General features: G+C 42.5%; 1 protein-coding gene across 3 annotated transcripts in view; it reads left to right on the top strand.

Annotated features, from left to right (window-relative positions):
- The window catches only part of khdrbs2 (KH domain containing, RNA binding, signal transduction associated 2), a 545,499-nt gene that overhangs the window by 437,439 nt on the left and 84,487 nt on the right, over positions 1–23,573 (top strand). For all 3 annotated transcript variants that reach the window (XR_011889050.1, XM_072278088.1, XM_072278072.1), the window contains exon 7: positions 5,267–5,349. Coding sequence is in view for 2 of the 3 variants with exons in the window: in XM_072278088.1 (XP_072134189.1) it covers positions 5,267–5,349 (83 nt within the window). In the remaining variant the exon portion in view is untranslated. The remainder of the gene's footprint in view (positions 1–5,266; positions 5,350–23,573) is intronic.

Here is a 23,573-nt window from a genome sequence, read left to right on the forward strand (position 1 = left end):
GACGTCATATCTGCTCTCATATCAAAGCTCTCTATCTGCTTCCGGTACTCATCAATGTTTAAGATACAGCACACTACGATGGTATCATCTGTAAACATAGATGAAGTTGGAGCAGAATCTGACCATGCAGTCAGGAGTGCACAGGGAGTAGTGTAGGGCTCTCAGAACACCAGTGTTGAGGAAAATCAAGGCAAAGATATTACTGCCTATCCTTACTGATTACGATCTGTAGGTCTTATCTCCAGTAACAAATTAGTCTCAATAACATCAATCAAATCATAATGTTTGACAATGATCCGCCAACATTCACTCTGTAATTTTTTGGTGCTTGGAGCAAAAATTAAAGTTTAACATTGAAAGTGTTCAGTACCAAAATGTGCACACATCAGCATAATATTGCTTGATGGAAATTCTGCTAATGCAAAATAAATTATAAATCTATATCGTTTCACATTTAATTCAGTACTACCAAACAAATATGATTAATCTTAAAAAAGAAAAAGGGACATCAGTTTTAATTTAAGATTGTGCAACTTTGATAAGTATTGGAAGATGAGTTACTCTGTTATGATTTAGATTTGCCAGTTAGTCACTGTGGTCAATTCAGAGTTTACCATTCTGGTAATCAGTGTTGTACAAGTCTCACTTGTCACAACAGTAAACTTGGTATATTTTACTCTTTCTCCCACCTTTTTATTCAGGCATCTCTCCCACCCCTACCTTAACTTTCAGTCCCAAAGAAGGGTCTTGACCCAAAATATCAAATGTTTACTCTTTCCCATAGATGCTGCCTGACCTGCTGAGTTCCTCTAGCATTATGTGTGTTCCTCTATATTTCAGCCTATTGTCCAAGGGATTTAATATCAAGATTCAAAAATCTTATTATTATTTGCTTTTTTGGTATTTGTATAGTTAGTCTTCATTTTGCACATTGATGGTTTGTCATTTTTGTTTGAGTGCTGAGGATAATCATCAAAGCTAGCTTGTCATTGATTCTATTGCATTTCAAGGTTCAAAGTTCAAAGTAAATTTATTATCAAAGTACCTACAGTATATGTCACCATATACAACCTTAAGATTTATTTTCTTTCAGATATATTCAATAAATCCAATAACCATAATGGAATCAATAAAAGGTCGCACCAACTGGGCCTACAAATTGTGTACAAAAAAACAAACTGTGCAAGTACTAAAAGCAAAAATAAACAAACAAACAAACAGGCAGGCAGACAGACAAGAAAGCAATAAATATGGAGGACATGAGCTAAAGAGTCCTTGAAAATGGGTCGTTAGGTTGTGGGAACATTTTCGTGATGGAGCAAGTGAAGTTGAATGAACTTATCCCCTTTGGTTCAAGAGCCAGGTGGTTGAGGGGTAATAACTATTATCCTGAGGCTCCTGTACCTTCTTTCTGCTGGTAGCAGCGAGAAGAGAGTGTGACCCGGGTGGTGGGGGTCCCTGATGATGGATGTCGCTTTCCTGCCACGCTGCTCTGTGTAGATGTGCTCAGTGGTGTGGACAGCTTTACCTGTGATGGAGCGGGCCATATCCACTACTTTTTGTGAATTTTCCATTCAAGGCCATTGGTGTTTCCAGCCAGTCAATATGCTCTCCACCACACATGTATAGAAGTTTGTCAAAGCTTTAGATGTCACGCTGAATCTTCACAAACTCCGAAGGAAGTAGAGGCATTGTCGTGCTTTCTTTGTAGTTTCACTTAAGTCCTGGACCCAGGACAGGTCTTCCGAAATGATAACACTGAGGAATTTAAAATTGCTGACCCTCTCCACCCTGATCCCCTGATGAGAACAGGCTCGTGGACAATTAGTTTCCTCCTCCTGAAGTCAATAATCAGCTCCTTGGTCTTGCTGACATTGAATAAGAGATTGTTGTTATGCATCACTCAGCCAGATTTTCAATCTCCCTCCTCTATGCTGATTTGTCATCACCTTTGATTCAGTCAACGACAGTGGTGTTGTCAGCAAACTTAAATATAGTTTTGGAGCTGTGCTTTGCCACCCAGTCATAAGTGTAATGCGAATAGAGCAGGGTCTAAGCACACTGCCTTGTGGTGCACCTGTGCTGACAGAGATTGTGGAGGTGATGTTGCCAATCTGAACTGATTTGCATCTGCAAGTAAGGAAATTGAGGATCCAATTGCATAAGGAGGTATTGAGGACAAGGTCTTGGAGCTTATTGATTAGTTTTGAGGAGATGATGATATTGAATACCAAGCTGTAGTTGATAAAGAGCATCCTGATGTATGCATCTTTGCTGTCTGGATGTTTCGGGATTGAGTGAAGAGCCAATGAAATAGCATCTGCTGTGAACTAGTTGCTCTGGTAGACAATTTGAAGTGGATGCAAGTTGCTTCCCATGCAGGAATTGATATGCTTCATTACCACCCTCTCAAAGCACTTCATCACTGTGGGTGCAAGTGAAACTGGATGATAGTCATTGAGGCAAGTTACTGCATTCTTCTTAGGCACTGCTATAATTGAAGCAGGTAGGTACCTCAGACTGCTGAAAAGAGAGGTTAAAGATCTCAGTGAAGACTCCAGCCTGTTGATCAGCACAGGTCTTTAATACTTGGCCAGATACCCCATCTGGGCCAGATGCTTTCCGTGGCTCACTCTCGCAAAGTCTGCTCGCACATGGGCCTTAGAGACTGAGATCATTGGATCACTGGGGGCTATGGGCGTTTGTTAAGGTGCCTCCATGTTTTGACGGTCAGAGCAAGCATCGGAGGCATTGAGCTCATCTGGAAGCAAGGCCCTGTTGCCACCGATGTTGCTTGATTTAACGTTAAAAGAGCTGACAGTATTCAAGCCCTGTCACAATTATCAAGCATCCTTCATTGATTCGTTTAGTTCGGAACTGCCACTTTGCCCATGAGATGGCTTTCCAGAGATCGTACCTAGACTCTTGTAACTCTCTTGTCACGACACTTGAATGCCTCTGATCTAGCCCTCAGCAGATTGTGCATCTCCTGGTTTATCCAGAGCTTCTGGTTGGGGAAGGCCAAATGATTTTGTGAGGACACACTTGTCTATAACTGTTTGCCTGAACAAGAAGGCACAGCAGCACCTCCACTTCCTAAGAAGATTGAGGCAAGCAAAGCTCCCCCCCCCCCAATCCCCATCCTAACTGTGTTCTACAGGAGCACCATTGAGAATCTCCTGACAAGTTGCATCTCCATCTGATAAGGGAGCAGTTGAACATTGGACCAGAAGTCCCTACAAAGGACTGCGAGAATAGCTGAAAGGATCATAAGGGGCTCCCTAACATCCATTGGGGACATTTATCTGGAGCGCTGCGTACACAGGGCCCTTAGTATTATAAAGGATCCCACCCATCCATCCAGCATCCTCTTTGACTTTCTGCCATCAGGCAGGAGACAATGATGAATAAAAACAATAACAGTCAAGATATGAAACAGGTTCTTTCCCCAGGCCATTAGGCTTCTGAACTCCCTGCCACATCGTATTCGAAGTGTCACTGGTTAATCTGTTCTGTACCTTACAATATTTAATATTAATGCACTTATTTATGTGTGATTCATTGGTAGATTTTATCCTTACCTTCATAAGTTATTGTGTGTTATCATGTTTTACACCCTGTTCGGAGAAACATCATCTCAGTTCTATATACATTAGATGGTTATATATGGCCCTCAGTAGAATCCCAAAAGCTTCTTCTTCAGTTGACTTTTCTGGCCAAGACTCTTCGTCAGAACTGGAGAGGAAGGGGGAAAGAAGCCAGAGTAAGGAGGAGGGGGCAACAGGTGGGAGAGGACAAGCCAGGGTAAGTCTTACACAGTGAATTATAGGGTATTGAGGTGTGCAGTGAAACAAAGGGACTTTAGAATACAGACTGATAATTCCTTGAAAGAGGTGTTACAGTTAGATAGGGATGTAAAGAGAGCTTTTGGCTCATTGATCTTCATAAACCGGAGCGTTGTGTACAGGAGTTGGGATATCATGCTGAAGTTGTACAGATATTGGTGAGGCCAGTTTTAGTGTATCGTGTACAGTTCAGATCACGTACCTACAAGAAGCAAATCAATAAGCATAAAAGAGTGCAGAGAAAATTTACAAGGATGTTGCTGAGACATGAGGACCTGAGTTAAAGGGAAAGGTTGAATAGGTTAGGACCATATTCCCTGGAGCATAGGAGAATGAGGGGAGATTTGAGAGAGATATACAAAATCATGAGGGGTATTGACAGGCTTTTTCCATTAATGGAGGAGGAGGAGAAGAAGGCGGCACGACGCAGCGCGTGCAGCCTCTCCAGTGATGATATCTGTTATCTGTAAAATAGGATGCTGTGCACAATTCTAATTTGATGGAGGCAGACGTGAGAGCACGGAGGAACATCTAGTGAAACTTCTGAAATGCCCGTTTTGCTGCTGCTGCTATTGTGTGATCCGAAATCTCCGGAGGGAAAGACCCTGAATCCTCGGCTTTGTTTGTTGCTCGGCAGCCAGGGCAGGGTTGAAGCGCTCGGCAGAGATGGTGCTCGGTGTTCGGTGTCAGAGGGCTGGTCGAAGGCTCGAAGTTTTTGGACGGACTCAGAGTCGGACTGTGGTTGGGTGCTTCCAGGGTGCTGCATCGGCAAGTTTGCGGCGCTGGAGGTTCATGGCAGGGAGAGTTTCTCCCTTTTACCGTCTACGTGAAATGTTGGGGCTATCGGGACTTTGAGACTTTTTTTTACCGTGCCCATGGTCTGCTCTTATCAAATTACGGTATTGCTTTGCACTGTTGTAACTATATGTTATAATTATGTGATTTTTGTCAGTTTTAGTCTTGGTCCGTCTTGTTTTTCTGTGATATCATACCGGAGGAACATTGTATCATTTCTTAATGCATGCATTACTGAATGACAATAAACGAGGATTGAGTGTCCTCATAATCTAATCTAAGGTTGGGTGAGACTAGAACTAAAGGTCAAAGATTTAGTGTGAAAGGTGAGATCTTTAACGGTAATCTGATGGACAGCTTTTTCACTTAGAGGGTAGGGCAAGTGTAGAATGAGCTCGAGAGAAAGCAGTAGATGTGGATTCCATTGGAGCATTTAAGAGAAGTTGGTAAAAGAGGTGTGGAGTGCTGTGGTCTTGGTGCAGGTGTATGGGACCAGGCAGAAAACAAGGCTGGCAAGAATTAGATGGGCCAAGGCTGGCAAGGATTAGAGCATAATGCTTTACGACTGTAAACAGCGAATCAAAGAAACATCTACCATATTGATTTATGTATTTTTGCCTCTGCAGGGATATGACGATGGCTATGGAGGTGATTATGATGACCAGAGCTATGATACCTATGACAATAGTTATGCAAGTCAAGTGGAGAGGTGAGTAAAATTCATTCTATCCTGTTCCATCTGCATTCTGATTACATTTGATGTTCTGTCTCAACGTTACGAAGACTCAAAATGAATTGAACAAAATAACAGCTCAAAATGTGCAAAATCATCCACATGGTCAAGTATGGTCAACGGTTTAGGAACAGGTGAAGGTCATCCAGTTCCTCTTTCCTGCTTTGCCATTGGATAAATCATTGCTGATCTGCACCACCAGTCCATGAACCATGCACTGCAAGTCTGTTACCCGTGGCTTTCCCTGCAGTAGAAGTCAAGCAGTGAGATGAAGGAAGGAATACGAGTTCAAAAGAAACATGTACAGGAATGAACACAATAATAGAACTGAGGGGAGAAGGCCAGGACCCCCACTATGATCTTTAAACTGCGTGAAACTCAAAAAGACTAAAATTGCTGGAAATCTGAAAGAAAAAAAACAGAAAATGCTAAAAGCCCTCATCAGGTCAGACAGCATCTGTGGAGAAGGAGATTAATATTTCAAGACAAAGACCTTTTGTCAGAACTGTGAAGGAGAGAATAACAAGTTTGCTATAAATTGCAGGTCCTGCAGATGCTTAAGTGTTATGACATGGATGCATCTGCCAAATGCAGGTGGATATAAGAACTCAGCTCTGTGGTACTTTGTCATTAGGGGGGATATCTGACTTGTATCAAAAGTAATCAATTCAGAGCTGTCACGGGAAGAGATCGCCAGGTACACAGATTCAATGATGTGTTTAAAACCTCCTTAAGGAAATGTAACATCCATAGCACAGAAACAAAGTCAAAGTAACTATTAACAAAGTATGTACATTGGATATCACCACACACTACCCTGAGATTCATTGACTTGCAGGCATTTGCAGGAAAATAAAGAAATACAATAACAGTTATGAAAAACTATACATAACACATAGATTGAGAAACAACCAATGTGCGAAAGAAGATAAATAGTGCAAAGAAAATATTAAATAAATAATATTGAGCACATGAGTAGTAGAGCCCTTGAAAGGGAGTGTCTAGGTTCTGGAATCAGTTCGGAGTTCAGTTCGGTGTGTCATCGAAAACCTTGGCAAACCTCTATAGATGTGTGGTGGAAAGTGTGCTGAAGGCCTTCATTACGGCTTGGTATGAGAACATCAATGCCTTTGAGTGGAATATCCTGCAAAAGGGACTGGATTCAGCCCAGTACTTCACAGGTAAAACCCTCCCAACCATTGAGCACATCTGCATGAAACGTTGCCGTAGAAAAGCAGCGTCCATCATCAAAGATCCTCACCTCCCTGGCCATCCTCTTTTCTTACTGCTGCCATCAGGTGAAAGGTACAAGTGCCCCAGGTTCAAGAACAGTTACTACACCTCAACCATCAGGCTCTTGAACAGAAGCAGGCTGACTACACTCATATAAGGACTCTGTTACATTGTTATTTCATGCTCGTTATTTTTTGTTGTTTACTTATATCTGCATTTTCACAGTTTGTTTACAGTTTACAGTTCCTGATGTTTGCAGTTTACAGTTACTGTTCCATAGATTTGCTAAGTATGCCCGCAGAAAAAGAACCTCAGGGTTGTATGTGGTGACATGTATGTACTCTGATAATAAATTTTACTTTGAACTTTGAGTTGCAGTGGGTGAAGTTGTCACACTAGTTCAAGAGCCTGATGGTTGAAGAGTACTAACCGTTCCTGAACCTGGTGGTGTGGGACCTGAAACTCCTATACCTCCTGTCTGATGGTGGTAGCAATCCCAATTGGTTCAAGTCAACCAATATCTCCACTCAAGCTAATCTCACTGTGAATCTTCTAAACCACCTAATCCATGCTCCCGTCGAACTGTCGTTTAAGTATTGTTAATTTATCTGCCTCAACCACTTTCTCTGGCTGCTCACTCCTCATACAAATCATCCTTTATATAAAAAGGTTTCCCTTCAAGTTCCTATTAGGTCGTTCCCCACTCATCTTAAACCTATGCCCTCTAGCTCTTGAGTCCCCAGCCCTTTGAACAAAGACTTGAGTGCATTCATCCTACCTATGCCCCTCATGACTCCTCATCCACACTAGCTCCTGGAGATCTCTGGCTCATGACTGTTCAAAGCAGAGATGAGCATTCAGGATAGCATTGAGAGCCTTGAATCCATGCATAGGGAGCACAGAAGCCATAGCACATGGCAGCAGAATTAGGTCACTGTACCATCGAGTTTTCTCCACTATTCAATCATGGCTGATTTATTTCCCCTCTCAATCCCATTCTCCTAATGTGAAGAAGTCAAGAGAATGTGGTTGAGAGGGATAATAAATCAGCCATGATGGAATGGCAGAGCAGACTCGATGGGCCAAATGACCTAATTCTGCTCCTATGTCTTATGGTTTTATAGTCCTGCCTTCTCCCCATAACCTTTGATGCCCTTTCTAATCAACAATCTATCAACCTCTGCTTTACATAGACCCAATGACTTGACCTCCACAGCCGTCCATGGCAATGAATTCCACAGATTCACTGCCCTCTGGCTAACAAAATCCCTTCTCATCTCAGTTCTAAAAGAATATCCTTGTATTCTGAGGCTGTGCCTTATGGTCTTAGACTCTCCTACTATTGTAAATGTTAGAGGGCACCCATGTAGGCGGCATAGAATGGACCACCTCACATACTATCCACCCAAATCCTGCCCTGTTAGTGGCAGAGTCTGCATTTCCCACATTGGCTCCAGCTCATGCAAAATCAAGGTGACAGCAATCCCGAGGAAATGCTCAAGAAGATTCAGTTTGTTTTATCTTATGTACATTGAAGCATACAGTAAGAGGTGTCATTTTTATCATATGTATACTGAAACATACAGTAAGATGCGTCATTTCCATTGGCAACCTAAGGATGTGCTGGTGGCAAACTGCTAGTGTTGCCACACATTCTGGCGCCAGCTTACCAGGCCCACATTCTTGGCAAAACAACACAGAACACAACAAGCAAAACAAACCCCTTCCCTCCATCCCACCAACTCTCATACAGACGGAATTCCAAACCCAGTACAGGCCTTGGGGCCTCCAGTGGACTCGTGGCCAGTGGACCTCTGACAACCCAAGTGGACTTTCAGACTGTTGGACCCAGGGCTTCAGCCATTGGGCCTCAACATCTGGACTTCCAATCAAACTTCAGGCTTCGATATTCAGTATCAACCCTAGCACTCGCCGATGGCGGGACCTCGAACTCCAGACTCATCGGCTCACCTACCTCGGAGGTCAGCAGCTTTTGCTCCCCTGACCTGGGGGGGATTGGTTGACCTGGAGTCCACCAGTCCTCGTCCTCACTGGTCCTTGTCCACAGCATTTGCTGGCCCAACACCCATCCATGGATGTCCTTCGTCACACAAAAAAGAAAAGGAGGAAAACTAAAGTGGTAAAAAGTGTGCTAAATATTAAACAGTGCATTAACCTGACAAATAAAGGTCGTGGACTGACACCGCTATGCTAGTAGCGAGTTGGGGATTAAGGGAACTAGCTTCAGGGCTCACAGCAGTATAATTTAATGCAAAGGAAGTGTGTTTACTCAGCAGTCATGGTCTATTTAAAGAATGTGCCACAACAAGCAATCTTTGGGATCTACTTATAGACAGTGGAGTCCATGGGTCCCTCAAAGTGACAATGCAGGAAGATAAAGTGGTAAAGAAGGTGTATGCCATAGTTACTTTCATCAGTCGGGGTGCTGTGTATAAAAGTCAGGAAGTTATGTTGCAGCTGTTTAAATTTTTGATTAGGCTATTTTTGGAGTATTGTGTGTACTTCTGGTCACTGCATTACAAGAAGGGTGTGGCAGTGCAAGAGGTTCACCAGCATGGTGTCTGGATTAGAGAGTGTACTCTGGTGTGTTGGCTGCTGAAAGACAATCTGACAGAAGTGTATAAAATTATTCATGGCAGAAATAGGGTAGAAAGAACGTAGAACAGTACAGCACAGGAACAGGCCTTTTGGCCCACAATATTGTGCCAGACAAATTAAATTAGTAATCAAATGGCCAGCTAAACTAATCTTGTCTGCCTACACAATGTCCACATCCTTCCATTTTCCTCATATTCATGTGCATCTCTTAAGAGACCTTGCGTATCTACCACTACCACCATCCCAGACAGCACATTCCTAGTGCCCACCATTCGCTATGTAAAAAAACTTGCTCCTCACATTTCCTTTGAAATTACCCCTTTCACCTTAAATTGATGCCCTCTGGTATTAAGCATTTCAAACCTGGGAAAAAGATACTGTTGGTCTATCTATGCTTCTCATAATCTTATAAACCTCTATCAGATCTCCACTCAGCCTCCGCCACCCCACAGAAAACAACTCCAAGTTTGTCCAATCTCTAGTTACAGCACATGCTCTCTAATCCAGGCAGTATCTTGGTAAACCTCTTCTGCACCTTCTGCAAAGCCTCAGCATCCTTCCTATAATGAAACAACTAAACTGTATTCAATACTCAGATAATCGGAGTCTTTTTCCCTGGATGGAAATGGGGGAAATTTCCAGAAGTATACTCGAAAATGGCTTTAAGGTGAAGGGAGAAAGTTTAAAGGAGGTAACAATATGTACCACAACTTCTGGCTGTTCGCCCTCCTTTAGAATGCTATAGACCCAATCCAAGATGTCCCTAAACCCTGGTACCTAGGAGACAACATATCATCCAGGTGTCTCTTTCATGTCCATAGAATCTCCTGTCTGCTCCTCTGTCTATGGAATCCCCTATCCCTACTGCACTCCTCTTCTCCCCACCACGCTTCGGAGCCACAGTGCCAGAGACCTGGTCGCTGTGGCTTTCCCCTGGTAGGTCATCCCCACCAACAGTTTCCAAAGCCATGTACTTATTATGGAGAAGAACGACCACAGAGGTACTCTGCAAAGTCATCAGGTGTCTCCCGGAGCTTCCACTTCTCACACAAAGAACATACCTCCAACCCTAGACCCATTCTCACCACACTAGCTATAACTAGTGCAGATTGTTATTAATGATTATGATATAGTTGGGATCACAGAGACATGGCTCCAGGGTGACCAAGGATTGGAGCTCAACGTTCAGGGATATTCAATATTCAAGAGGGATAGACATGAAAGAACAGGAGGTGGGTGGCGTTGCTGGTTAAAGATGAGATTAACGCAATAGAAAGGAAGGACATAAGCCGGGAAGATGTGGAATCGATATGGGTAGAGCTGCATAACACTAAGGGGCAGAAAACGCTGGTGGGAGTTGTGTACAGGCCACCTAAAGTAGTAGTGAGGTCGGAGATGGTATTAAACAGGAAATTGGAAATGTGTGCAATAAAGGAACAGCAGTTATAATGGGTGACTTCAATCTACATGTAGATTGGGTGAACCAAATTGGTAAAGGTGCTGAGGAAGAGGATTTCTTGGAATGTATGTGGGATGGTTTTTTGAACCAACATGTCGAGGATCCAACTAGAGAGCAGGCTATTCTAGACTGGGTTTTGAGCAATGAGGAAGGATTAATTAGCAATCTTGTCGTGAGAGGCCCCTTGGGTAAGAGTGACCATAATATGGTGGAATTCTTCATTAAGATGGAGAGTGACATAGTTAATTCAGAAACAAAGGTTCAAAGAGGGGTAACTTTGAAGGTATGAGACGTGAATTAGCTAAGATAGACTGGCAAATGACACTTAAAGGATTGATGGTGGATATGCAATGGCAAGCATTTAAGGATTGCATGGATGAACTACAACAATTGTTCATCCCAGTTTGGCAAAAGAATAAATCAGGGAAAGTAGTGCACCCATGGCTGACAAGAGAAATTAGGGATAGTATCAATTCCAAAGAAGAAGCATACAAATTAGCCAGCAAAAGTGGCTCACCTGAGGACTGGGAGAAATTCAGAGTTCAGCAGAGGACAAAGGGCTTAATTAGGAAGGGGAAAAAAGATTATGAGAGAAAACTGGCAGGGAACATAAAAACTGACTGTAAAAGCTTTTATAGATATGTAAAAAGGAAAGACTGGTAAAGACAAATGTAGGTCCCCTACGGACAGAAACAGGTGAATTGATTATGGGGAGCAAGGACATGGCAGACCAATTGAATAATTACTTTGGTTCTGTCTTCACTAAGGAGGACATGAATAATCTTCCAGAAATAGTAGGGGACAGAGGGTCCAGTGAGATGGAGGAACTGAGCGAAATACATGGTAGTAGGGAAGTGGTGTTGGGTAAATTGAAGGGATTAAAGGCAGATAAATCCCCAGGGCCAGATGGTCTGCATCCCAGAGTGCTTAAGGAAGTAGCCCAAGAAATAGTGGATGCATTAGTGATAATTTTTCAAAACTCGTTAGATTCTGGACTAGTTCCTGAGGATTGGAGGGTGGCTAATGTAACCCCACTTTTTAAAAAAAGGAGGGAGAGAGAAACCGGGGAATTATAGACCGGTTAGCCTAACGTCGGTGGTGAGGAAACTGCTGGAGTCAGTTATCAAAGATGTGATAACAGCACATTTGGAAAGCGGTGAAATGATCGGACAAAGTCAGCATGGATTTGTGAAAGGAAAATCATGTCTGACGAATCTCATAGAATTTTTTGAGGATGTAACTAGTAGAGTGGATAGGGGAGAACCAGTGGATGTGGTATATTTGGATTTTCAAAAGGCTTTTGACAAGATCCCACACAGGAGATTAGTGTGCAAACTTAAAGCACACGGTATTGGGGGTAAGGTATTGATGTGGATAGAGAATTGGTTAGCAGATAGGAAGCAAAGAGTGGGAATAAATGGGACCTTTTCAGAATGGCGGACAGTGACTAGTGAGGTACCGCAAGGCTCAGTGCTGGGACCCCAGTTGTTTACAATATATATTAATGACTTGGATGAGGGAATTAAATGTAGCATCTCCAAGTTTGCGGATGACACGAAGCTGGGCGGCAGTGTTAGCTGTGAGGAGGATGCTAAGAGGATGCAGGGTGACTTGGATAGGTTGGGTGAGTGGGCAAATTCATGGCAGATGCAATTTAATGTGGATAAATGTGAAGTTATCCACTTTGGTGGCAAAAATAGAAAAACAGATTATTATCTGAATGGTGGCCGATTAGGAAAAGGGGAGGTGAAACGAGACCTGGGTGTCATTATACACCAGTCATTGAAAGTGGGCATGCAGGTACAGCAGGCAGTGAAAAAGGCAAATGGTATGCTGGCATTTATAGCGAGAGGATTCGAGTACAGGAGCAGGGAGGTACTACTGCAGTTGTACAAGGCCTTGGTGAGACCACACCTGAAGTATTGTGTGCAGTTTTAGTCCCCTAATCTGAGGAAAGACATCCTTGCCATAGAGGGAGTACAAAGAAGGTTCACCAGATTGATTCCTGGGATGGCAGGACTTTCATATGAAGAAAGACTGGATGAACTGGGCTTGTACTCGTTGGAATTTAGAAGATTGAGGGGGGATCTGATTGAAACGTATAAAATCCTAAAGGGATTGGACAGGCTAGATGCAGGAAGATTATTCCCGATGTTGGGGAAGTCCAGAACGAGGGGTCACAGTTTGAGGATAAAGGGGAAGCCTTTTAGGACCGAGATTAGGAAAAACTTCTTCACACAGAGAGTGGTGAATCTGTGGAATTCTCTGTCACAGGAAACAGTTGAGGCCAGTTCATTGGCTATATTTAAGAGGGAGTTAGATATGGCCCTTGTGGCTACGGGGATCAGGGGGTATGGAGGGCTGGTGCAGGGTTCTGAGTTGGATGATCAGCCATGATCATAATAAATGGCGGTGCAGCCTCGAAGGGCTGAATGGCCTACTCCTGCACCTATTTTCTATGTTTCTATGTAACTAATAGACAAAGAAAGAGACGTTTACCTAGAGCCTTCACCTCTTCTTGTATAAGCCGCTTGAGCCAAAACCTAGCCACTCTAACATTGGCCCTCTCACACAATGGCTGCTCCCACAATGGCCACTCTGCTTTAACCTAAATTCTTTTTACCGGCCTTTGCCAAGTGCCCTCACAGATCACTGTGAATGAAATGCACTGAAAAGTCCTCAGGGGCCCCGAGCTCTTTTTAAATCTTGTACAGCCAAAAAGTGACTGCTCATGATGATTGAAGGCCACCACTGGAGGTGTTGACACTCTAACACAGGAAGTGTCCCTGAAACAAACCTTGATGTTAGTTATGCAAAGGATCCAGAGTAATGCAAGGATTTTACCTGCTCCTCTTATTTCAAAGCCACTGCTTAAATCATGTCCTTAAGTTCAATTTTCCTTTAAAACAAAATTCCCATTAACTTTGCTGTTCAATTTGCGGTATGTCATAATTCAAATTATTGGATGATTCATAAACATTATCACTACAGAAAGTTTGAATTTAGCAGTATGATACTGTATTAATACAAATCAGTCTTCAATAATAACCTTTACCATTGACCTTAATGAAATATTACAGAAAATTTGGATGTTTTTAGGCTAAAATGCTATTATATAACCAAAACAATTTACTGACAGCATTTTATTAAGGAAAGAATTCAATTTTTATGTTCCTCATATACTTAATTATAGTTTGATGGAAATGTATAAATGAATCAATTGAAAGAATGTGTTTGATTTAATGGTAAAACAGAGTGACTTGATTAAGCCTGATTGCACCAAATGTGATAACATTTTCTAAACATTTCAAGATCATTAATTCTTATTCAAAGTGAAAGCAGGGACAATAACTGGAAGCGATCTGAAGAGGCAGAGATCTATCTTATGGCCTATCGAAGGAAATGCAAATTCAAGATAACTATTGGACAATTGTTATGAAAAAGCATTTCCATGTCTGGGGTTTTTGGGAGATTGGCTATGTTGTGAATGACATACTTAATTCAGGAACTGTATGGAGTTGTTCGGGGCAAGAGAACAAATAACTTTCAGGGAAAGCAGATGAGAGAGAAAGGAAGAAAGGGTGTGTTGAATGTAGAGTGTGAATTGAAAGATCCACACTCATTGTTTTAGGAACAGCTTCTCTCCCTCTTCCATCAGCTTTCTGAATAGTTCCATTCGATTTCTGAGCAGTCCGTAAACCCATGAACAACACCTTGCTATTCCTCTTTTGTACTTTTTTGTAACTTGTAATATTTTTTTTGTCCTGCACTGTACTGCTGCCACAAAACAACAGCTTCCGTGACATATGTCAGTGGTACTAACCCTAATTCTGAGCTCATTCTAAGATGAGATTCTGATAGGACACAAGCAGCTGTTAGACCAGTAGGACTGAGTCAGTAAGAGTCGGTGATGGGTGGAATCTTGATTTCTCCTTTTGAGCAAAGGTGATCAAATTCTTGCTGGGTGGTGACATCAGATTCCCTTTCATCCCCTTACCTAGCTTCCCCCTCACCTGACTTCACCTGTCACCTTATGGCTTGTACCGCTTCCCCCCACCCCCCACCTTCTTATTCTGGCTTCTTCCAAATTCCTTTCAGTCCTGATCAATTGCCTCAGTCCAAAGCATCAACTGTTTATTCCTCTCCATGGATGCTGCCTGACCTGCTGAGCTCCTCTGGGATTTTCTGTGCGTTCCTTATGTTGGTGCTGGAATTAAATGTTCGTCATTGTTTATGAAACCTTTCCCCAGATAAATAGCAGGTGGGAAACGTATTGTTTATTCAGTATTCCCATTTGACAAATCTTACTACAGCAAATGATGTAATAGCAATGTAAATATTCAATCTTACCACCAGCTCTTTAAAAGAGCTAGACAATTAGTCCCACATGTCTGCTTTCTCCATTGTACTTAATTTTTAAACATATACTGTATCCCATTTCCATTCTGAGAAACTGTGGGATTCTGGTTCCTCTAATCTTGCAAACCTTTCATTCCAGGTCAGAACAGCTCACTGCACATAAAGAAATTGTGTATCACCCCTCCCCCAACCAGAAGAGTACTGCAGATCATGGGTATTCAGAGTAACATACAAAATGCTGGAGGAACTAGGCAGATCAGGTAGCATCTATAGAAAGGAATAAGTCAAGTCAAGTTTATTGTCATTCAGCTATATACTGTACACATGTACCGTGAAACAAGGCAATAGTTCTCCAAACTAGGGTGTAAAGCATAACAGACAATAACTTAAGAAAGTAAGGATAAAAATACAGATGAATTACACATAAATACACAGACTAAAGTGTATAAGTTAACTATTGTAAGGTACAGAACAGATTAACCAGTGACATTTTGAATGCAATGCAGCAGGGAGTTCAGAAACATAATGGCCTGAGGGAAGAAACTGTTTCCCATCCTGACTCTTATTGTTCTTGCGCCTCGGTGTCTCCTGCCTGATGGTAGAAAGTCAAAGAGGACGCTGGATGGATGGATAGAATCCTTAATAATACAAAGAATCAGAATCAGGTTTATTATCACTGTCATGTGACATGAAATTTGTTAACTTAGCAGCAGTTCAATGCAATACATTAAAACAATACAGAAAAAAACAGTAATAATAATTAATAAATAACTAAATCAATTACAGTATATGTAAATTGAATAGATTAAAAATTGTGCAAAAAAACAGAAATACTATATGTTAAAAAAGTGAGGTAGTATCCAATGGTTCAATATCCATTTAGGAATCGGTTAGCAGAGGGGAAGAAGCTGTTCCTGAATCACTGAGTGTGTGCCTTCAGGCTTCTGTATCTCCTAACTGATGGTAACAGTGAGAAAAGGGCATGCCCTGGGTGCAGGAGGTCCTTAATAATGGACGCAGCCTTTCTGAGACACCGCTCCCTGAAGACGTCCTGGGTACTTTGTAGGCTAGTACCCAAGATGGAGCTGACTAGATTTACAACCCTCCGCAGCTTCTATCAATCCTGTGCAGTAGCTCCCCCCCCCCCCCACATACCAGATAGTGATGCAGCCTGTCAGAATGCTCTCCACAGTACATCTACATAAGTTTTTGAGTGTATTTGTTGACATACCAAATCTCTTGATACTGCTAATGAAGTCCAGTTGCTGTCTTGCCTTCTTTATAACTGCATCGATATGTTAGGACCAGGTTAGACCCTCAGAGATCTCGACACCCAGGAACTTGAAACTGCTCACTCTCTCCACTGCTGATCCTTCTATGAGGATTGGTATGTGTTCCTTTGTCTTACCCTTCCTGAAGTCCACAATCATCTCTTTCATCTTACTGATGTTGAGTGCCAGGTTGTTGCTGCGATACCATTCTCACTCCTGTATGCCCTCTCGTCACCATCGGAGATTCTACCAACAGTGACTGTATCACCAACAAATTTATGGATGGTATTTGAGCTATGCCTAGCCACACAGTCATGTGTATATAGAGACTAGAGCAGTGGGCTAACACACACCCCTGAGGTGCATCAGTGTTGATCGTCAGTGAGGAGGATATGTTATCACTAATCCACACAGATTGTGGTTTTCCGGTTAGGAAGTCAAGGATCCAATTGCAGAGGGAGGTACAGAGGCCCAGGTTCTGCAGCTTCTTAATCAGGATTGTGGCAATGATGGTATTAAATGCTGAGCTATAGTCGATGAACTGGACTGTAAATGTCCTCGATGAACAGCATCCTGACATAGGCGTTTGTGTTGTCCAGGTGGTCTAAAGCCATGCAAAGAGCCATGAGATAGTGTCTGCCATTGACCTATTGTGGCGATAGGCAAATTGTAATGGGTCGCTGTACTTGCTGAGGCAGGAGCTCATTCTGGTCATGACCAACCTCTCTGTAGATGTGAGTGCTACTGGGCGATAGTCATTAAGGCAGCCCACATTATTCTTCTTAGGCACTGGTATAATTGTTGCCTTTTTGAAGCAAGTGGGAACTTCTGCCCGTAGCAGTGAGAGGTTGAAAATGTCCTTGAATACTTCCGCCAGTTGGTTGGCATAAGTTTTCGGAGCCTTACCAGGTACTCCATCGGGACCTTCTGCCTTGCAAGGGTTTACTCTTTAAAGACAGCCTAACGTTAGCCTCTGAGACAGAGATCACAGGATCATCAGGTGCAGCAGGGATCTTCACAGCTGTAGTTGTAATCTCACTTTCAAAGTGGGCACAGAAGGCATTGAGTTCATTTGGTAGTGAAGTATCGCTGCCATTTATGCTATTGGGTTTTGCTTTGTTGGAAGTAATGTCTTGCAAACCCTGCCAGAGTTGCCGTGTATCCGATGTCGCATCCAACCTCGTTCAAAATTGTCCCTTTGCCCTTGAAATAGCCCACCACAGATCATACATGGTTTTCTGGTACAGGGACCTGTGTACGCAGCACTCCTGATAAATGCCCCCCGATGGATGGTAGGAAGACCCCTATGATCCTCTCAGCTGTAGGGACTTGCAATCCAATGCTCGGCTGCTCCCAGATCAAATGGACGTGCAGCTTGCCAGGACACTCTCAATAGTGCTCCTATAAAATTCAGTTTAAGATGTTGAGGGGTGGGGAAGAGCCTCGCAGAGGAGAATGGTTCATCTGCACCTTCCTGATGTCCACAGTGATTTCCTTGGCCTCCTCCACATCCAGGTGTAGGTTGTTCTTCTCACACCGGTCCACCAGCCACTCCACTTCCTCTCTGTACTCCCTCTCATCCATCATTATTGATGACTCCAACCATTGTTGTATCATCTGCAAACTTGATGACATGGTTTCAGCTGAGTCCTGCGACATGGGTAAGTGGGCTGAGCATAGCCCTGGGGAGCCCCAGTGCTCAGCATGATGGGACTAGAGACATTGCTGCCAACACGGGCTGAACATGGCCTTTTTGTTAAAAAAAAAGCTCCAGCATCCAGTACGTGGGTGGTAGAGTAAATAGTATTCCAATTCAGGAACAAGCAGTCAATAGTTCGGGCCGGGATCCTTCGCCAGTCCTGATGTAGAGTCTCAACCCAAAATGTCAATTTCATAGATGCTTCTTGAGTTCCTCCAGCATTTTTGTATGCTGCTGTACATCTCCCATGAATTTTCAACATTTAAGGCTGTATATACAGCTTCCTAAATCTCCTGATATTGATAGCAATATCACCACAAAGCAAATTACCTCATCATTTTAAACAAATGTCAGGATATAGCAGGTGTTCATTATAATTTCATCAACTCTGTAACAACCGTCTATAGTTTATATATAAAAAGAACTATTGTTTACCTGTATGTCCACACTGTAGAGACCTTCTGTAACATGTACAGATCAAGAAAACTTCGTGGTGTTCATTGTCGTGCTGCTTTGACTTTTACACATCACTCATGTGGTGGTCAAAGGCCCCGGACAGAATTCACACATAAACAGGACTTGCCAATTTCATTAAAAAAAAGAAAATTGAAAGGGGATGTGGAGGGTGGTAGTTTCTAGTTTGTCAGTATTTAGGGAACTTTGGAAAAGAGGGCTAGTTTCTAGCTTTGTTGCTGGAGTTGAGATTGAACATAGAATAGTACAGCCCAGGAGCAATCTTTTAGCTCACAATGTCTGTACTGTTCACAGTGCCAAATTAAACTGAATCCCATCTGTCTGCACATGGTCTACATGCCTGCACTTGCTGCCTGTTCACGTGTCTGTCTAAATCCCTCTTAATGTTACTATCATGTCTCCTTGCAGCACCTCTGGCAGTGCTTTCCAGTCACCCATCACTCTCTGGTAAAACAAAAATTGCCTCAGAAGTCTCTTTTTAACTTGCCCTTTCTCAACTTAAAGCTCTTCTTCCCTGAGAAAAAGTCTCTACCATCCCTATTAATTCCTCTAATAAATTTATAAACTTCCCTCCGGTTTCCTCTCAACCTCCAGCCCAAGTTTGTCCAACCTCTTGTTATAACTAATACTCTCTAATACAAGCAACATCCTGCAGATTTCTTCTACACCCTCTCCAAAGCTTCCATATCCTTTTATAATGCAGTAAGCAGAACTGTGAACAATAATGATCACAATAATGATAAGACCGTAAGGTATAGGAGCAGGATTGGGCTACATGGCCCATCATGTCTGTTCCACCATCCCATCATGGCTGAATTATTATCCATTTCAATCTCACTCTCCTGCCTTCTTTCCTCAACCTTTGATGCCCTTATTAATTAAGAACCTATCAACCTCCGTTTTAAACATACCCAATGACTTGGCCTTCACAGCTATCAGTGGCAATGAATTCCACAGATTCACCACCCTTTGGCTAAAGAAATTCCTCCACATCTCTGTTCTTAAGGGTCACCTTTGTACAATGAGGCTGTGTCCTCTGTTCCTAGACTCTCCCACTATAAGGAACATCCTCTTCACGTGTAATCTATGTCTTTCAATATTCGATAGGTTTCAGTGAGATCCTACTTCATTCTCCTACGCTCCAGCAAGTACAGGCCCGGAGCCTTCAAACGCTTGTCATACCCTTTCATTCCCAGGATTATTCTTGTGAGCCTCCACTTGTCCCTCTCCAATGCCAGCACATCCTTTCTTAGAAAAGGGACACTAAAACTACTGACGATACTCCAAGTGGAGTCTGACCAATGCCTTATAAAGCCTCATCATTATATCCTTGCTCTTATATTCTAGTTCTCTAACATTGCATTTGCCTTCCTTACCGCCAACTTGTCCCAAGTTGATGGTATCAGTTTTACTGATTGACAGCGACAGAGAAGTCTCTACTTGATTAATTTCCAGCTATCCCACCTCGGCTCACTTCCCTCTTAGACCCTTTCGAGTGCACTGTTATGTATGGATTCACCCACTACACACTCACCTAAACTCCACTTCTTCACTTGATAAATGGTTTATTATTGTCACATGTACCAAGGTACATTGGAAAACTTGTCTTATATTCCTTCCATACAGATCAATTCATTATTACAACTGTGCATAGAGATGGTACAAGGTAAATAGTAACAGAATACAGAATAAAGTTACAGTACAGAGGAACTGCTGTACAGGTAACCAGTGAAGTGCGAGGTTATTACAATGTAGATCGTGAGGCCAAGAGTTTAGCTTATTGACATCAGGAAACATTCAATAGTCATATAACAGTGGGCTAGAGCTGTCCCAGAGATTGGTGGTATGTATTTTCAGGCTTTTATAACTTCTGCCCTTTCGAAAAGGGGAGAAGAGAGAATGTTCTGGGTGGGGTGGTGTCTTTGATTATTCTGGCAGCTTTACTGAGGCCGTGAGAAGTATAGAGAGAGTCCATGGAGGGAGGCTGGTTCCTGTGATGTGCCGAGCTGTGTCCACAACTCTGCAGATTCTTGTAGTCACAGGCAGAGCAGTTGCCATACCAAGCTATGATCTAGGTAAGATACATTCTATGGTGCATCAATAAATATTGATGAGGGTCAAAGGGGACATGCCAAATTTATTTAGCTTCCTGAAGAAGTAGAGGCACTGCTGTGCTTTCTTGGCCACGGCATCAATGTGTTTGGACCAGGATAGGCTATCCAACTCAGACTCCTCAATACTTACCTTCTTGGACACTGGCTATCTTTTTCAATGTAGAGTCATACAGCATGGTAATAGCTATTCAGACCATCATGTTCATACTGACCATCAGCTACTTATATCTCCTTCTATATATCACTGGGTCTTATGAATCCCAATATTTCCATCTATGAATCAGCAACCCAGAAGGTGCCTTGAGTTTTTTCCTACATTAAAGATAATATTTTTGGTACCAACTATACTCTGTGATTTCCTTCTTTTACTATTTTCCTGCCTCAATGACGATCATCCACAAGCGCTTACATCCAGTGTTATGAAGCGCTCCGTGAAGTTAGTGATGAAATAGATCAATTTCTGCCTGAGGAGCAGCTTGAGTCCACTCCAATTTGCTTACTGGCACAACAGGTCAACAGCAGATGCCATTTCATTGGTTCTTCACTCAACTCTGGAACATCCGGACAGCAAAGATGAATTCATCAGGATGCTCTTTATCAACTACAGCTTGGCAATCAATATCATCATCCCTTCAAAACTAGTCAATAAGCTTTAAGACCTAGGCCTCAAAACCACCTTGTGAAATTGGATCCTCAATTTCCTCATTTACAGACTCCAGTCAGATCGGATTAGCAACAACATCTTATCCACAACCTCCATCAGCACAGGTGCACCCCAATGCTATGTGCTTGGACCCCCTGTTCTACTTGCTTTACACTTTTGACTATGAGGCTAAGCATAGCTCCATTGCCAAATCTAAGCTTGCTGATGCCACCACTGTCGTTGGCCGAATCAAAGCCAGTGACAAATCAGCATATAGGAGGGAGATTGAAAATCTGGCTGAGTGGTGACAGAACAACAGTCAATGTCAGCAAAACCAAGGAGCTGATTATTGACTTCAGGAGGAGGAAACCAGAGGTCCACGATCCAGTCTTGATTGGAGGATCAGAGGTAGAGATAGTCATCAACTGTAAATTCTTCAGTGTTATCATTTCAGAGGACCTTCCCTGGGTCAGCATATGTGCAATTATGAAGAAAGCACGACAGCACCTCTACTTCCTTAGGAGTTTGTGAAAATTCAGTATGATATTTAAAACTTTAGCAAACTTTTATAGATGTGCGGTGGAGAGTATATTGACTGGCTGCATCATAGCCTGGTATGGAAACACCAATCAGCTGAATGGAAAATCCTACAGAAAGGTAGTCCATCACGGGTAAATCCCTTCCCTCCATTGAGCGCATCTTCACGGATTGCTTTTGCAGGAAAGCAGCATCCATCATCAGGGATCCCAACCATCCAGGCCATGTTGCCTTCTTGCTGCTGCTATTAGTAAGAAGGAACAGGAGCCTCAAGATCCACACCACCAGGTTCAGGAACAGTATTACCCCTCATTCATCAGGCTCTTGAACCAGTGTGGATAACCTCACTCAACTTCGCTTGCTCCATCACTTAACTGTTCCCACAATCTTTGGACTCGCTTTCAAGGACTCTTCATCTCAAGTTCTCAGTATTTATTTCTTATTTATTCATTATTATTATTTTCCTTTGGTTTTGTATTTGCAGTTTGTTGTCATTTGCACGTTCACTGTTTGTCCCTCCTGTTGAGCGTGGTCGTTCATTGATTTGATTATGTTTCTTGGATTTACTGTGTATATCGGCAAGAAAATGAATCTCAGGGTTGTATGTGGCATATTATATGTACTTTGATAATAAATTGAACACTTTTTCAATTTGAAAATGCTCTCCTGAGATATTACCCATAAGTGAAACAAAAAATGCAAGAAATTCTTAGAAAGTCATAATTCCTTCTTTCAGTCCCGTTGAAGGTTCTTGGCCCAAAATGTCCCCTGTTTCTTCCTCTTTGTAGATGCTGCCTGACCTGCTGAGTTTTGTGTGTGTTGCTTTGGATTTCCAGCATTTTCATATACATCTCTTGAGTACATTTAGTGTTTGAGATTCCTGATCACTTTAATACCAGCCAGGAACGTTGACTTAGAGATGATGGGTGCTTACAATGTCAAGTTTGAAAGACTTTTCACTTGATAAGAAAAAGGCAGTTCTTATTTATTGTCAAAGGAGGGACTGTCTTAGCTTGTGGTGTCATCTCACAGGAGATGGGCTACACGAAGGTACTGACTTCCCTGTCAGGGAGAAGCAAAGGTTCTCCGCAGACTCCTTGCTGATATCAAACTCTGATCCACCATCAGCGCATCATCCGCACACAAGGAACTTGTACACTGGGAAATGCTGCTTTGACGCTCACATCACAACTGTGACTACATTTCAGAGGTAGCTCATTACTCTAAGGCACTCTGATATTGTAGAAAGTTATTTTTGTTAAAATTTGCAAGAAGATATCCTTCTACCTGCAAATCTTGAAAAACTGGCCCTTATACTTTTTTGATTTATTATTGTCTTTTGTTAATTTACTGAGGTAAAGGTATCAGAATATAAAGGGAGCACTTCATCTCTCAGACAACGTTCCTGGCTGGAATCAAAGTTAGATTAGATTAGATTAGATTCAACTTTATTGTTATTGTGCTGAGTAAAGATACAAAGCCAATGAAATGCAGTTAGCATCTAACCAAAAATGCAAAGAATAGTGTTATTTACAAAATAACTGCGAATAAAAAGTAAGTGCTACAGCACACAAATATAAATGTACTGAGACAGTGCAATATGGGTACAATACTGCTTAGCGCTCTGATGTGAGGTTCAGCAGGGTCATAGCCTCAGGGAAGAAGCTCTTCCTGTGCCTGCTGGTGCGGGAGCGGAGGCTCCTGTAGCACCTACCGGACGGGAGGAGAGTAAAAAGTCCCTGGTTAGCGTGAGATACATCCTTGATGATGCTTTTCACCCTGCCCAGGCAGC

The sequence above is a fragment of the Mobula birostris genome, chromosome 2, assembly GCF_030028105.1.
Source record: "Mobula birostris isolate sMobBir1 chromosome 2, sMobBir1.hap1, whole genome shotgun sequence".
Taxonomy (NCBI): Eukaryota; Metazoa; Chordata; class Chondrichthyes; order Myliobatiformes; family Myliobatidae; genus Mobula; species Mobula birostris.